The 18,095-nt window shown below is 37.7% G+C and overlaps 1 protein-coding gene across 1 annotated transcript in view; it reads left to right on the forward strand.

The window, feature by feature from the left end:
• Nucleotides 1-654: 654 nt before the first annotated feature.
• The window catches only part of LOC307134794 (NLR family CARD domain-containing protein 3-like), a gene marked incomplete at its 5' end in the record, with an annotated part of 37,258 nt that continues 19,817 nt past the window's right edge, over nt 655-18,095 (forward strand). Inside the window, 9 exons of the mRNA XM_079830791.1 lie at nt 655-1,245; nt 1,673-2,624; nt 2,769-3,021; nt 9,354-9,504; nt 9,670-9,806; nt 9,912-10,085; nt 10,191-10,364; nt 17,366-17,539; nt 17,623-17,669. Coding sequence (XP_079686917.1) covers nt 655-1,245; nt 1,673-2,624; nt 2,769-3,021; nt 9,354-9,504; nt 9,670-9,806; nt 9,912-10,085; nt 10,191-10,364; nt 17,366-17,539; nt 17,623-17,669 — 2,653 coding nt within the window. The remainder of the gene's footprint in view (nt 1,246-1,672; nt 2,625-2,768; nt 3,022-9,353; nt 9,505-9,669; nt 9,807-9,911; nt 10,086-10,190; nt 10,365-17,365; nt 17,540-17,622; nt 17,670-18,095) is intronic.

Raw genomic sequence — 18,095 nt, forward strand, 5'->3', positions numbered from 1 at the left:
CGGAATGATTAAATGTATGATTAACTATCAAATATAAATGATCATTCTCTTCTAAATGCGACAACTATGATAAATGGAGTCAGATAAAGAATATTATAATCAAATCCATATCTCACAGCTGAAACACTGAAAACGCGTGCGGCCTTCACCGCGTTTCGCTACCGATCCTTGGAGCGAATTAATGCGGTTTTACAACTTTGACCCCAATGTCCAGATATAAGACACTTATTGTCTAACAGGCTCTCTGGTGTCAGATTGAGGATGAGGTTTGGGTTTCTTCATCATCTCTTAAAGCTCTTTGTGAGTTTGTTCCTGGTCTCTGTCACCTTGAGCTGCTCGCTGGAGGATTGAAAGACACGGTTTTCCTTTTCTCTGTGTTTTTCTACTTCTCTGTTTTCTGTGAAGCTGCTTTGGATCAATGTGCATTGTGAAAAGTGTTAAACTGAAACTGACATGAATGCATTAATTACACAGAAAATACAAGATTGACATCTTTATTGATTTACTGTATATTTTAACTTTATATTTCATTTACATTTATTTATCGTTCTTTGTCATTGTTTGATCAGAGTGGATAGAGAGGATCAGACTGGAGATTCTCCTCAACCAATGAATGATGAGCTCCAGAGAGTCAAAGACCGACACAAAACCAGCATGAAGAACAAGTATGAGAGATTATTTGAGGGAATGAAACTCCAGGAGAATGAAGCCCTCCTGAACAGGATCTACACACAGCTCTACATCATAGAGGGAGAGAGAGGAGGAGTGAATGAAGAACATGAGGTTTTACAGATGGAGAAAACAGCCAGAACACAACACTCACAAGACACTCCAATCTACTGCAATGACATCTTTACAGCCTCACCTGAACCAGGACGTGAGGAGAAAGAGCAGATAAAGACTGTTCTTACTAAAGGCATCGCTGGAATCGGAAAAACCGTCTCTGTGCAGAAGTTCATTCTTGACTGGGCCGAGGGAAGAGCCAATCAGGATGTAGATTTCATGTTTGTGCTTCCATTTCGAGAGCTGAACTTGATCCGAGATCATCAGTACAGTCTTCACAGACTTCTGCTGGACTTTCATCCTGAACTTCAAGATCTGGACTCAAGGATTTATGAGGAGTGTAAAGTTGTGTTCATCTTTGATGGTCTGGATGAAAGCAGAATCACACTGAGGTTTTCAGACGCTCAGGAAGTTTCTGGTGTAACTAAGACTTCATCAGTGGCTGCAGCACTGGAAAAAAAGGTGTGTTGGATTCAGTTCTGTACATCAGTTCCACATGAATCAATGAAGTTAAACAAACATCATTTGTTCACATAATTTTAACATCATGGAATAAAGTATTTTTTAAGTAACCCAATTGAGTAATCTCAAAATGATTTTAATATGGCTCCCTAACAACAGTGGTGTGCACTTGAGATCCTGCCTTTTTAATCAAATCACGAAACACAATTTTATTTTATTTTTGTATATTTTTTGTTGTAAATTGACTGATTTATAAGAAGAGAAACACAATTTTGTTTGCATAGATCGCAAATAATATGATTAAGTAAATTAGACAATATATGTTTTCCTGTTTTTTCAGTTCATGTCAAAGACCATGAAAAGAAAACTGCTCAGAAAGACTTCATCAGTGGATGTGTTGATGTCAAAGGAAGTTTCTGGTGTGACTGAGACTTCATCAGTGGATGTGTTGATGTCAAAGCTCATGAAAGGAGAGATGCTTCCCTCGGCTCTCATCTGGATCACCTCCAGACCAGCAGCAGCCAATCAGATCCCCTCCAAATACATCAACCGTCTGACAGAGATTCAGGGATTCAATGAGCCTCAGAAGGAGGAATATTTCAGGAAGAGAATCAGGGACGAGCATCAAGCCAGCAGAATCATCTCACACATCAGAAGAGCAAGAAGCCTCCACATCATGTGCCACATACCCGTCTTCTGCTGGATCTCATCCACTGTGCTTCAGAAGCTCCTGGAAGAAGATCTGAGTGCAGAAATCCCTCAAACTCTGACTGAAATGTACATCCACTTCCTGCTGATTCAGATCAACATGAGGAATCTAAAGTATGAAGAGAGAGATCCAGAGAAACTCCTGCCGTCCAACAGAGAAGTGATTGTGAAATTTGCTGAAGTGGCTTTCAAACAGCTGATGAAGGGCAATGTGATGTTCTATGAGGAGGACCTGAGAGAGAGCGGCATAGACGTCACTGACGCCGCAGTGCATTCTGGGATCTGCACTGAGATCTTTAAGGAGGAATCTGTGATTCATCAGAGGAAAGTCTACAGCTTCATTCATCTGAGCGTCCAGGAGTTTCTCGCTGCTTTCTATGAGTTTTACTCTCATGTGATCAAGAACAAGAAACCACTGCAGGAATTCAGATCTTACAGATCTGATGAAGACTCTCTGTATAAACCACTAAAATCAGCAGTAGATAAAGCCCTCAGGAGGAGTGAGAATGGACGGCTGGATCTGTTCCTGCGGTTCCTGCTGGGCGTCTCTCTGGAGTCCAATCAGAGACTCTTACAGGATCTACTGACACACAGAGAGAAAAGCTCAGAGGACATCAGGAGAATCACACAGTACATTCAAAAGAAGATCAAAGATGAGAAGGATGATAGACGTGGACTCCTATATCCATATGATGATGTTGATGATGATGTTGATGATATTGATGATGTTGATGATGATGATGATGATGTTGATGATGATGATGATGATGATGATGATGATGAGGATGAGGATGAGGATGAGGATGAACTCTCAGCTGATCAGTCCATCAATCTGTTCCTCTGTCTGCTGGAAGTGAAAGATCAGACTCTGTCCAGAGAGATTCAGGAGTTTGTGAAATCAGACAAACACTCAGAGGAGAAACTCTCTCCGTGTCACTGCTCAACAATCGCCTACATGCTTCAGATCTCAGAGGAGCCGCTGGATGAGCTGAACCTCAGGAAATACAACACATCAGCTGAGGGCAGAAGAAGACTGATACCAGCTGTGAGCAACTGCACAAAAGCTCTGTGAGTGTTAATTATTCACTAATGAAGAATCATGTTTAATAATGAATCAGCACCATTTGCTAAATGAGAGGTTTTCTCCTGAATAACAAGCTCAGAGTTTTGTTAGAGCTTTTGTAGCAAAGGTGCCGCCATCTTGCAGAACTATAACCAGTGACGTCACGGGGTTGGTTGACGCTGTTGGTAGGGGTGGGCGATATAGACTCAATTATATCACCATATTTCAAGAATATTTGCGATAATGATATTTATGACGATATAGAAAAACATATATATGGACCAAAGTGTTATTGGTGATTTCGGCTGGTAGGCAGCAGCATTTATTAGTGCAAACACACACACTCACACAACACTCACACAACACTCACTCACACTCACTCACTCACTCACACACACACCACTCACACACACACACCACTCACACACACACAGCCCTCACACACACACACACACACTCACACACACACACACACCACTCACACACACACACACACACACACTCACATACACTAGGGTTGGGCGATGTCCCCTAAATTGGCAGTTGACGATGTTTACAGTAAAACATCGTGATGGTCGATGATATCGTTGTGGGGGGTTAGGTAAATAATATACTATATATCTTTACATAAATACTATTTTATACTTAAAACTATCATTTCGTTATTTTTTCTAACCCAAATAATGACTCATCCGCTAGGTTGCACGTGAGGGGAAAAAATAGCTTCCTTCCACTTAAGAGTTGAGCTCTTTTTATTTGAATATATCTCTTTACATAAATACTATTTTCTACTTTTAAAAAAATAATTTCGTTATTTTACTAACCCAGTGTTTTGTATGTGAATGCTGAATATTCACGTGAATATTACCACAGGAGTGAAGCATAAAGCTTTATTTAGCCTAGAAAGGAAATAATGGTCAGAAAGCACCTTTTCATCCTGTTTTGCGATCTGGATTTGGTCACTCGATTTTCCGTGAATTTCAACAATAGGCCTAGTCCATTTTATCCCAATGTACGTGGACATCTCGTTTCTTTTCCCAAATCTTCACTCACGTCGCCATTTTCGCTGGGGATTATAAACGTTTCTTCCTTTCGTTTGCTTATAATTAAGTCTATTATAACTATTCACATCCTTTACTGTGGTAAAGTATAAAAAACACTGTGGGACGAATACCTTTTTACTTCAAATTTGATTTAACACAGTTTGTTTTTGTTATTAAACTTGGTAAGGCTCGTCAAGTTTGGTTTATTTGAATAGCACATTTCACTCACACGCCGGTGATTTTAGTTTCGTTTTCTCTGGCAGTGAATAATCAAACATTGCCTAAATATCTTGACCTTGTGGGAGATAAAATCCGCTCTTCAGACCTTCTACAGCAAGTGTTGCCTTGCAACATCAGGAGAACACATGAAGATGAATATATTCGAAAGGTGTCTATCCAGCTTGTGTCCCACATTCATCTCAAAGCGCAGAGCGGTATAAGACGCATCTTCGCGGGGAAGTAGTATGAATCAAATATTGTTCTTACTAATATTTAATTTTCTTATATTCTTGAGGTAACCATTATTTATTGAAAATCGTTTAAATGTTTTATAGGCGGTGTTGTTTCACTGACAGAAGTGCTAAAAATAAACACGCATGCTTATGGATGTTTCAGCTTCAAATGATTTCAAAATGTAGGCTATATATATCTGGCATAGACTACAGTATTTAAAATAGCATATATGCATTTGTTACATTCTCAATTTAATTTACAGAGCAATCCCTGCTAAGTTTTTAGTTTAACTAATACTATAGAAGAGGATTAGTGTGTGTCGCACTCGCAACGGGGGCGTGGCATCACGATGGTGGCGCTCCATCGTGATGTCACACACACACACACACACACTCTCTCTCTCTCTCACACACACACACACTCACTGCCCCTGCCCCTAAACCTACCCATCACAGGAGACTGTGCAGTTCACTTTCTGTGAAAAAAACCTTGTTCTGTGTGATTTTATAAGCATTTTGAAAAGTGAGGACATGGGGAACGTCCTTATATTTCACCCTCTTTTTGTAATACCTATGTCATACCCATGTCATTATACACATTTGTGTCCTGATATTTCACAAAAACATACACACACACACACACACACACACACTCACACACGCAACACACTCACACACGCAACACACTCACACACGCAACACACACACTCACACACACTCACTCAAACACACTCACACTCTCTCTCACACACACACACACACACACACACACACACACACACACACACACACACACACACACACACACACACACACACACACACACACACTCACACACACACTCACACACACTCACACTCTCTCACACACACACACACACACACACACACACACACACACACACACACACACACACACACACACACACACACACACACACACACACACACACTCACACTCACTCACACTCACTCACACTGACACTCACACACACTCACTCAAACACACTCACACTCTCTCACACACACACACACACACACTCACTCACACACACTCACACTCTCACACTCACACACACTCACACAAACACACTCACACTCACACTCACTCACACACACTCACACACACTCACTCAAACACACACACACACACACACACACACACACACACACACACACACACACACACACACACTCACTCACTCACTCACTCACTCACTCACTCACACTCCCTCACTCACTCACTCACACACACTCTCACACACACACACACACACACACACACACACACACACACACACACACACACACACACACACACACACACACACACACACACACACAGAGTAATAGATAAACTCATAATATCTGTCACAAGTATCCGACCAGTAGAGGCTCCAGCGCTGTTTCAACGCAATTCTGGACTCATAAAATATAGACAAACAAAAATAATTCAGGACTCCAGCAGTGAAGGACAAGTTATAAACTTTATTGCACGTAATACAAAAGGATCAGTAAAGATGATGGTAAGGAAGATGATTGGATGAGGGACAACGTTTGGAGATTATCCACCGTATGGATTCCTGATTGGTAAACGTGGATTCACAGTAAGAAATATGTATTTTGCGGTTCATCAGCTTTGATCTCTGTGTGTTGTGGAATGACAAATGAGTGTTTATAATGAATGAGCTTCATTTTAATTTCTGACATTTTGTATATTCCAGTATAATTATGGAAATCTTGAGGCAGTGGGACTTTGTGTCTGAATCTGAATCAGTGCTGTTCTCTGTTTCAGTGGCAGTTTATGAAAATGGACTCGTCATTTGTTTTAACAGCAAAACTCATTTTTGCATCCAGGAGCAATGCAGTCCTCCCCTTTTTCTTTCTGATGCCCTGTTGCTTTCCAGTTTCCATCTTTCACTTTCACTTTCTCTGTCTTTCTCTTTCTCTGTCTTTATCTTTCTCTGTCTGTTCTTCACTGTCTCTCTACTGGTGTATCTGTTAAACTCAGGACGACCAAAAGTGTTCATTACATTTTAATTAAATAATTTATCAAAATTATCATAATTTGTGTCTGAAGATGAACGAAGGTTTGACGGGTTTGGAACGACATGAGGAATTAATGACAGAATTTACATTTTTGGGTGAACTAACCCTTTAAAGTCTGTTCCAGCCTCTGCTACTTTCTTACAAGAGTACATTGACTGAACCAGGGACAATAATCATTTAAAATAATAACAACAATTAATAATCTAATAAGTATTAGGGGTGCAACGGATCGCAGTTGATCCGTGATCCATACGGACCAGGCCCCAGGGTTCGACACGTACGTGATTTGTGGATTAATTGCTACTTCTTTAATTGCTAAAATCTTGACTTGCGTGCTGTTATCTGTGCACACAGTCACACACACCCGAAGCTTGCACACACACACACACACACACACACACACAGAGAGAGAGAGAGAGAGAGAGAGAGAGAGAATGGTGTGTTTCATAGCACGCAAACACCGAATTGATTTCAGTTTTGCGATTGATTGGAAACACAAAACTGTCAAAATACCTCTCCAGGCAAGTATTCTCTCGGTTATGTGAACAGTTGAGAAAGAAACCTGATGTGTGTCAGTATATTCAGCCCGTCTTAAAGTGACAGCAGCCTAATATTCCTGCTGATGTCTGTCATTAATGTTATTAAAACAACAAAATACAGATTTAACAAAGATAATCTATATTTAATTTCTGCAGTATTTTACATTTAGGCCTAATTATTACATTTCTGTACCTGAATACTACTGTTAGACTTTCATTGTTTCTTTCTTTCTTTCTTTCTTTCTTTCTTTCTTTCTTTCTTTCTTTCTTTCTTTCTTTCTTTCTTTCTTTCTTTCTTTCTTAATTTACAGACAGACAGACAGACAGAAAAGGAGCGGGCTGAAGCAAAAGCTTGTTATTTACCCAGCCCTTATACAACCATTCAAAATTCCATTATATATTTTTCTATATATACTATATCTTCACAATATATAGTATATAGCACAATAAACAAAAAAAACTGAATGTTTTGCTTTTTGCAAAATAAAGAAAACAAATGATGCGCGATCTGCAGCCTTTCTCTCAAAGACGTTCATTCAGATAGTCTTCAGAAAAGGACCTCTAGCTTAGTGAATACTTGTCCCGCAAACAGGATGTCTAAAGAAACGCTGAAATGTCAGGTTTTAAACAATGTAAACCAAATTGAAAACAAATATGCTGTGTTTATGTAATCTGTGTGAAGAGATTGATGTCAGTCACCCGCGAGCCACTTCATTATCCACTAATGCGACCAATCCCACACAGAGTGCGCTCTTTCAGATTCAAAACTGACGATACCCTCATCAACGCCCACATCAACTCATACAAACACATCTAGTGAAGCGCTGTAACGTTACTTCAGCTACATCGTTTTGAGACGCGTTTGAGCAGTAATCCTGGATTTATTCTCCTCATGAAAAGCTATTAATTTCTAAGAGCAACTGATTGTAAGGCAGGTAAGTTTATTTTGTTACCATCTGTGAATATTAAACGCAAAAAGACCTGAGAGTCCTGTTAAATGTCATACACCCAAGACTGTTTAGACAATATTTATTTGGCCTGTTTTGGACAGATTATAATGTGTTTAGTGTAAAAGAGATTATAGTGTCACTTCAATAAAGCTTTTATTGGCACATGTCTGCTCAGATGCTATAAATATAGTACCAGTCAAACGTATTTTGCTTCATATTGATGTTTAAATATTATATCCTAATTGTATTTTTTTTATTTAATATCAAAGTTTGTCAGAAATGATTCTGGAGTTTTGTTTTGTAGAAAGTGATTTTTTGCTTTGTAGAAAGGGAATTGCTTTCTTTAAAGTGAATTTTGTTTTGTATATATTGTATCTTAATTTTAATGATTTATTATTAAAAAAATTTAGCATGAGACTACTTTTAAAAACAAAAAATATTACAAAAAAATTGGAAAAATGCTAAAAAAATGTCATTTTTGTTGTGTTTCTTGTCTAAATATTTAAATATTCTTAAATCAAGATGCATTTACTAGATAAGTAAAAATGTCATTTTTGTTGTGTTTCTAGTCTAATTATTTAAACATTCTTAAATCAAGATGCATTTACTAGATAAGTACAATTTTCAACTAAATAAGCAGAGCATTTTTTTTAAGTGTAGTCAAATCTTTTGATCATTTAAAATATTGGACACGCCCCCTACTGCTGATTGGCTCACGGTCTCTCCTCCACCATCATGAGTGGACACGCCCCCTGCTGCTGATTGGCTACAAGTGTGTTATGGTGCTTGGTCCGATCCACTTTCAACAGTGTTTCTGAAAAATCACTTACTGCAACTTTAATGAACATGAATGCTAAAATGATTGAATTTCCATGCTCAGTAGTTCATCATTCATCTTTCATCCAGGCTAGAATGTTAAATATTTTGTTCCAGGTTTCCTGAGTACAGACAACTGGCAACTTCCTTTGCATTCCTTTATTGTTATTTCATTATTGTTTTAATGTTATATTATTTCATCTTTTCTAGTCTTGCTGGCTGTAATCTCACTGATCATTGCTGTGAGAGTTTGTCATCAGCTCTTCAATCCTCAAACTGTGTCCTGAGAGAGCTGGACCTGAGTAACAATGACCTGCAGGATTCAAGAGCGAAGCTGCTCTCTGATGGACTGAAGAGCCCAAACTGTCATCTGCAGATACTGAGGTATTTAAGAACATATAAAATATAATTTACAGTAAGCCGGTCATAATGTTGGTGAGTGTTTGTAGATGATCTGACTGTTGATGTGTGTGTTCTGCTCTCTTTCAGTCTTGCTGGCTGTAATCTCACTGATCATTGCTGTGAGAGTTTGTCATCAGCTCTTCAATCCTCAAACTGTGTCCTGAGAGAGCTGAACCTGAGTAACAATGACCTGCAGGATTCAAGAGCAAAGCTGCTCTCTGATGGACTGAAGTGTCCAAACTGTCATCTGCAGATACTGAGGTATTTAAGAACATATAAAATATAAGTTATAGTCAGCCGGTCATAATGTTGATGAGTGTTTGTAGATGATCTGACTGTTGATGTGTGTGTTCTGCTCTCTTTCAGTCTTGCTGGCTGTAATCTCACTGATCATTGCTGTGAGAGTTTGTCATCAGCTCTTCAATCCTCAAACTTTGCCCTGAGAGAGCTGGACCTGAGTAACAATGACCTGCAGGATTCAGGAGCAAAGCTGCTCTCTGATGGACTGGAGAGTCCAAACTGTCATCTGCAGATACTGAGGTATTTAAGAACATATAAAATATAATTTATAGTCAGCCGGTCATAATGTTGATTAGTGTTTGTAGATGATCTGACTGTTGATGTGTGTGTTCTGCTCTCTTTCAGTCTTGCTGGCTGTAATCTCACTGATCATTGCTGTGAGAGTTTGTCATCAGCTCTTCAATCCTCAAACTGTGTCCTGAAAGAGCTGGACCTGAGTAACAATGACCTGCAGGATTCAGGTGTGAAGCTGCTCTCTGATGGACTGAAGAGCCCAAACTGTCAGCTGCAGATACTGAGGTATTTAAGAACATATAAAATATAATTTATAGTCAGCCGGTCATAATGTTGGTGAGTGTTTGTAGATGATCTGACTGTTGATGTGTGTGTTCTGCTCTCTTTCAGTCTTGCTGGCTGTAATCTCACTGATCATTGCTGTGAGAGTTTGTCATCAGCTCTTCAATCCTCAAACTGTGTCCTGAGAGAGCTGGACCTGACTAACAATGACCTGCAGGATTCAGGTGTGATGCTGCTCTCTGATGGGCTGAAGAGTCCAAACTGTCATCTGCAGATACTGAGGTATTTAAGAACATATAAAATATAATTTACAGTCTGCCGGTCATAATGTTGGTGTCTGTTTGTAGATGATCTGACTGTTGATGTGTGTTTTCTGCTCTCTTTCAGTCATTCTTTTTGACATGATAATCATAATTGAATTGAGCCATGAGACCAGTGCAGATTCACACACGTATTAAGCACACATACACTGGGGGTGTGCAATATTGAAAAAAATAATACCTCAATATCTTCTGGGATTTTGTTGATGAACTATAATTGTATGATATTTTACTGAGTGTGTGTTTTTTGGTCTGGTATCTTGTCTGGTTTAGAACTGTCATGGAGAGCTGACTCCCAAAGATTTTCATGTTCTTCATATTCTGTGCATTGGTCTATCGCAGCAGTGACAGAAATAATCTTTTCCATTAAGTGACAATATTTGACCCCTTAAATAGATTTCCAGAGGCATTTATACCTTTACAGCGTTTCTAACCTTATTAGAAGTGTGCATCTTGTATGACAATTATTTTTAATTTAATCAATAAATTCAAGTAGAATAAGAAGATGGAGCATATCATGTATAGATCATTTAATAAAATGATTTATATAAATAATAATAAATCAAAACACTGTGTTAAAGGTTGTGTTATTTGTAGCAAAACTCAGTTCCATATTCCACTCAGTTATAAACTTTAAATACATAAATTAATGCTGGCAATCAATAAAAAAAACTGATTAATCAATCACACATTTTTCAGTGGTTAATCAAAATTAACAACATTAAGGCCTGGTTTCACAGACAGGGTTTAGATTAAGTCAGGATTAGGCATTAGTTCAATTAGGGCATGTAGGACAAGTAGCTTTTATAAACGTGCCTTAGATAAAACATTACTGATGTGCGTCTTGAGACAAAACAATGTCACTGACATATTTGCTTTCAGTTAAAACAGCTCAAACATGCATTTTAGTCTGGGACTAAATTAAGCCTCGTCTGTGAAACTGGGGTAAAGATTTTAATATACTGTATTTTATAATGTAATAGTTTCACAATTAATCTCTGAATTAATGTAGAAACAACATAAGTATATTTATATACTTGTTTAATGGCATCTTTTTATGAATGAAGGCCATTATCACTGATACTAATACTGCAACTGATGTCTCTGTGAAAATTGACTTTTTGTTTAACTTTTAAACATTATAGCCATTCAACATTACACTGTGATTGAAAGCTATCAATTTTAACATTTATTAGGCTTCAAAAATTTAACAACTTTTTATTTAACCCTCTGGGGTGCTTCGGGTTAAAAATGACCCGAAGCGTTTTATAAAAAAAATTAAAAAATCGTAGCTTCATCGGAATGGTCCGAAACTTGGTTACTTTATTGGTACTTGGTATATGAAGACCCAAAAAAAACCTTTCTTAGGGACAGGTTTTGAAAAGTCGAAATGGTCGTAAAACAAACAAAAAAACTTGACAAAAATAGTCTTTGAGAATCTGTTATTATATATTAAAATCAACAACCTGAAAAAAATTGGCAAATATGTGTAAAAATCACTAGAATTCACAAGCCTTTCTACAGAGAGCTGTAAATCTACTATAGTGGTAAAAATGTGCTATTGCTATATATATATATATATATATATATATATATATATATATATATATATATATATATATATATATATATATATATAATTATTTATTTTTTTATTTTTATTTTTTATTTTTATTATATTCAAGGGGAAAAAATGGGTCATTATTATTGCATAAATATTAATTATAAATAATAAAATCATCTCAAAACACCAAAAAAGAAAATAAAAAATATTATTGAACAAAAATATTATTTCATTGATTTTACTCAAAACATTTTTTATCTTAATCCCGCCCTCCGGGTCATTTTTGAACTGAAAGTCCTGAGTGTGACCCATAAATGAAGTACCCCAGAGGGTTAAGTAAATATAAAACAATCTTCACATTAACCCATAATTAATGTCATATTTACCTGTGCCCTTCCTACCTGTCTAACAGATAAATATATACAAATTGAATAAAGTTATCAAAGAGACTGCACTGCATAAATTATAAATTAAATAAAGATTAATCCTTATTAAAGCTACAATTTTCTTTGTTACCTTTGTTCTTTGACTAATATTAATGACAGACAGCTTTAGTGGCGCATTTGACACGCATTCCATTTTCTCACAACTCTATACGTTCATTGAAGACTTTTAACTCATTTACAGTTTTTTACAATCGCTATGACAATTTTTTTCAATACTTTTAACACATTTCCTAAACTCTTAACGCACCAACACACCTACATTACAATTGGAGCTGTTTACTGTAGCCATGTGATCACAAATAAATGTGAGGAGATGCGATTCAATGTGTGTGTCCTTGTTTCACATTATTAATGTGAAACAATTATACATTTGATTATGTCCTCAAAGCTCGCAGTCAGACCAATGGTCCGGCCATGCCTCTAACACACACTCACACACATACACTCACACACAAATTCACGTACACATGCACTCACAAACACACACTCACACATTCGTACACGCACAGTAAATTAATCAAAGCACGTTTAAAACCTCAGCCAATGAAATATCACAGTTAAATAGAGAAACTTCATCATTCACAGAAATGTAAATGTGAATTTCTGGAGGACTGCATGTACTCTTTACGTTCATTGAAGACTTTTAACTCATTTACAGTTTTTTACAATCGCTATGACAATTTTTTTCAATACTTTTAACACATTTCCTAAACTCTTAACGCACCAACACACCTACATTACAATTGCCAAAACGATTAATTTCATGCTCAAAATCACACATTGTAAACTAAACGCCAAAACGAATTTTCAAAATACAATAATTCACTAACACACTATAACTACCAAAACCCTAACACATGTTCTCTTCAGGGACATTTAGTCAATCATAGCACAATGTTATAAAAACACTAACACTAGATGGAATTACAGAAACTGCATTATTTTATGTGTCAGGCCTGCCCTTATACAACAGACAGTATATTTTATTGATCATAGATTGTGTGTCTTTTGAAGACTCCACATTTTTGTTTTTTTGGGTTTAGTAAATGCATGCATTTTGTTTCTTTTGCTGCAGAAATTCAGTACAAAAAATGAATGACCCATCTCAGAGTAGCTTGCAAAATGCCTTTTCTTCATTTAGGAGCTTTCCTCTGCCCCCTGAGGGAGCCGTTGAATCCTTAGATAGACAAAATACAGATAGGGACCAGAGGCATACAGTCACTGTAATACATGGTAAAATTATTTACACTTTGCAGTAGGAGAAGCCCTTATTCAATGTCCTACCTGTGCTGGTTTCTTGAAAAATCTGAATAATGGATGCCACTGTGTCCTGGCTGAGTTTTGGCTGTACTCGTTCACCAGCCTCTCTGATAGCCTGTGGTTTATGACATGGTCTATGATAGTAGCTCTTATTTCATCAGTTACCCTAAATCTACCTTGCCCTTGTCCAGGCATTCCTCTCCCTTGCCCTTGTCCCACTCCTCTCCCTTGTCCTGGTACCCATCTTCCTCTCCCTCATGCAGGCCTTTTTCTGACTTTCTTTGTGTTGCTCTATATTGTTCCTTTTTCACACAAGAGCAGCCCAAATAGCAAAAGTTATGCATTTTAAAGCAAAAACACACTAGTGTAAACGAAGCCACAGACGGTACATTCACAGAAAGCACATTCTCTTTGTCTTGTTGTGGCTTTAATGACAGAAAATGCAGATGCGTTACATATTTTTAACGCGTCAAACTAAAAGATGTTCAGAAAAACAGCATTCTTGATCGTGTGATAACTCATATCATAGGCTTATGTTTAAATATAAAAAAACAGGAACTCATTGAATGGATATTTTTTTATCATTTTGATGACATTTCTGCCCCAATATAATGAGACCTCAAGAGAGCTCAAAACTCTTCAGATCACAGAACTTAGTGGAAAATTTATAGAAAAGTATCATTCTCTGTAAAGACACGAGGTGTGAACATGTGAGAATTCAAAATTAAGGTTCACTTTGGTAACAATCTTGTTAATTTTGGTGGCTTTTATTACAACCCCAAATCAGAAAAAGTTGGGACAGTATGGAAAACGCAAAAAAAAAAAAAGAAGTGATTTATAAATTTACTTTGATTTGTATTTCATTGCAGACAATATGAACACAAAATATTTCATGTTTTGTCTGGTCAACTTCATGTCATTTGTAAATATGCATCCTTTCCTGTCATTCAGACCTGCAACACATTTTAAAAAAAGTTGGGACAGGAGCAATTTAGGGCTAGTAATGAGGTAAAATGGTTAAATAATGATGTGATTTGAAACAGGTGATGTCAACAGGTGATTTGTAATTATGATTTGGTACAAAAGCAGCATCCAAGAAAGGTCTAATCCTTTAGGAGCAAAGATGGGCCGAGGATCGCCAGTTTGCCAACAAATACGTGAGAAAATTATTGAAATGTTTAAAAACAATGTTCCTCAAAGAAAGATAGGAAGAGATTTGGATATTTCACATTCAACAGTGCATAACATAATTAAAAGATTCAAGGAATCTGGAGGAATTTCAGTGCGTAAAGGACAAGGGCGCAAGCCTAAGCTGAACAACCGTGATCTCCGATCCCTCAGGTGGCACTGCATCAAGAATCGTCATTCATCTATAAGCGATATCACCACTTGGGCTCAGGACTACTTTGGCAAACCTCTGTCAAGTACCACAATACGTAGTTACATCCACAAATGCCAGTTCAAACTGTACTGTGCCAAAAGGAAGCCCTATGTTAACAGTGTCCAGAAGCGCCGTCGACTTCTCTGGGCTCAGAGGCATCTGGGATGGACCATCACACAGTGGAAACGTGTACTGTGGTCAGATGAATCAGTATTTGAGGTATTTTTTGGGAGGAATGGACGCTGTGTGCTCCGGACCAAAGAAGAAAAGGATCATCCAGACTGTTACCAGCAACAAGTCCAAAAGCCAGGGTCTGTCATGGTATGGGGTTGTGTCAGTGCCCTTGGCAAAGGTAACTTGCACTTCTGTGAAGGCACCATTAATGCTGAAAAGTAGAGAGATTTTGGAGCATAATATGCTGCCTTCAAGAAGACATCTTTTCCAGGGACGTCCATGCATATTTCAACAAGACAATGCAAAACCACATTCTGCACACATTACAAAGTCCTGGCTGCGGAGGAAGAGGGTACAGGTACTTGACTGGCCTGCCTGCAGTCCCGACCTGTCTCCAATAGAGAATGTGTTGCGCATTTTGAAGCGCAAAATGCGACAACGAAGACCCCGTACTGTTGCCCACCTTAAGACTTGTTTGCAGGAAGAATGGGACAAAATTACACCTGAAACACTTCATCAATTGGTGTCTTCAGTCCCTAAACTTCTTTTAAGTGTTGTGAAAAGGAATGGCAACATTACAAAGTGGTAAATGCTTTACTGTCCCAACTTTTTTTGAAATGTGTTGCAGGTCTGAATGACAGGAAAGGATGCATATTTACAAATGACATGAAGTTGACCAGACAAAACATGAAATATTTTGTGTTCATATTGTCTGCAATGAAATACATGTCAAAGTAAATTTAGAAATCACTTCTTTTTTTTTATTTGCGTTTTCCATACTGTCCCAACTTTTTCTGATTTGGGGTTGTACATGGTAAAATAATTTACACTTTGCAATAGGAGAAGCCCTTATACAATGTCCTTCCTGTTGGTTTCTTGAAAAATCTGAATAATGGATGCCACTGTGTCCTGGCTGAGTTTTGGCTGTACTCGTTCACCAGCTTCTCTGTATGATAGCCTGTGGTTTATGACATGGTCTATGATAGTAGCTCTTATTTCATCAGTTACCCTAAATCTACCTTGCCCTTTTCCAGGCATTCCTCTCCCTTGCCCTTGACCCACTCCTCTCCCTTGTCCTGGTACTCGTCTTCCTCTCCCTCATGCAGGCCTTTTTCTGACTTTCTTCGTGTTGCTCTATATTGTTCCCTTTTCAAACAAGAGCAGCCCAAATAGCAAAAGTTATGCATTTTAAAGCAAAAAAACACTAGTGTAAACGAAGCCACAGACGGTACATTCACAGAAAGCGCATTCTCTTTGTCTTGTTGTGGCTTTAATGACAGAAAACGCAGATGCTGCATTAATTGCGTTACATATTTTTAATGCGTCAAACTAAAAGATGTTCAGAAAAACGGCACTCTTGATCGTGTGATAACTCATATCATAGGCTTATGTTATAAATATAAAAAACAGGAACTCATTGAATAGATATTTTTTATCATTTTGATGACATTTCTGCCCCAATATAATGAGACTGGAGAGAACGCTTAAAACTCTTCGGATCGCAGAACTTAGTGGAAAATTAATAGAAAAGTATCATTCTCTGTAAAGACACGAGGTCAATATCTTTATAAATGTGAGCTCTTTTGGGCTAAAAGCCTTAATGGAGCTGTTTACTGTAGCCATGTGATCACAAATAAATGTGAGGAGATGCGATTCAATGTGTGTGTCCTTGTTTCACATTATTAATGTGAAACAATAATACATTTGATAATGTCCTCAAAGCTCTCAGTCAGACCAATGGTCCGGCCATGCCTTTAACAAACACTCACACACATACACTCACACACAAATTCACGTACACATGCACTCACAAACACACACTCACACATTCGCACACGCACAGTAAATTAATCAAAGCACGTTTAAAACCTCAGCCAATGAAATATCACAGTTAAATAGAGAAACTTCATCATTCACAGAAATGTAAATGTGAATTTCTGGAGGACTGCATGTATTATAAAAATTTTTAAAGTGTGTTTATTGAATTACTACTGATATATTTAATTGAGTAGCATTACTGCTGATGTTTGAAAATCCAGTGTGTTTTAATGTGTTAATAAGACAAATATGAAAATGTTTTTGGTGAGACATATAAAGAGAACTAGATAGATGACAAGGCTGTTTTGATCCATCTGAAGGTTGTCTGGCTGTATGGTGACAGAGGACGGCTGTGGTTTTGTGTCTTCAGCTCTGAGTTTAAATCCCTCACACCTGAGAGAGCTGGATCTGAGCTACAATCACCCAGGAGATTCAGGAGTCAAGCTACTCTCCGACAAACTGGAGGATCTGAAATGCTCACTACAGATACTCAAGTGTGTCAAACACTGATACTGACATAATGAACGCATGTGTGCATGATGTATATTTACATTAATGTGTGTTTGTGTGTTTATAGTGTTGATCATGGAGGGGAGATAAGGATCACAGCAGGACCACGAAAGTGTATGTCTACAAACAAACACACACACACACACACACACAAACACACACATGTTGGATTTTTGTATCTTCGTGGGGACTTGCCATATACTTCTATTGTTTTTATACTGATGTAACATATGTGACCAGTCACGGAAGGTAGGGACACAAGTCGGTTCTGGAGCATTTTGAGTTATTTACAGATTCTGAAAGTGTAGTCTCCAAGCTTTCCAGTGATGTGTAACACAATCTGATAATATTTGGAGAAGTTGTGGCCATTTGAAAGTAGGCATTCAAAAAAGCTTAACAGGGAGAAATTTGCCTCTAAAGATTTTGTTCTCACCTGCTGGGAGTGACAATAGTACCCCCTGTAAAGCTCCCCCTGTAAAGCTGCATGGTTACAATCGGACCGCATACTATTAATAATAAAGGATAATGTGCATTGTAAAT

Source organism: Gobio gobio (assembly GCF_949357685.1).
Source record: "Gobio gobio genome assembly, chromosome: 12".
Classification (NCBI taxonomy): domain Eukaryota; kingdom Metazoa; phylum Chordata; class Actinopteri; order Cypriniformes; family Gobionidae; genus Gobio; species Gobio gobio.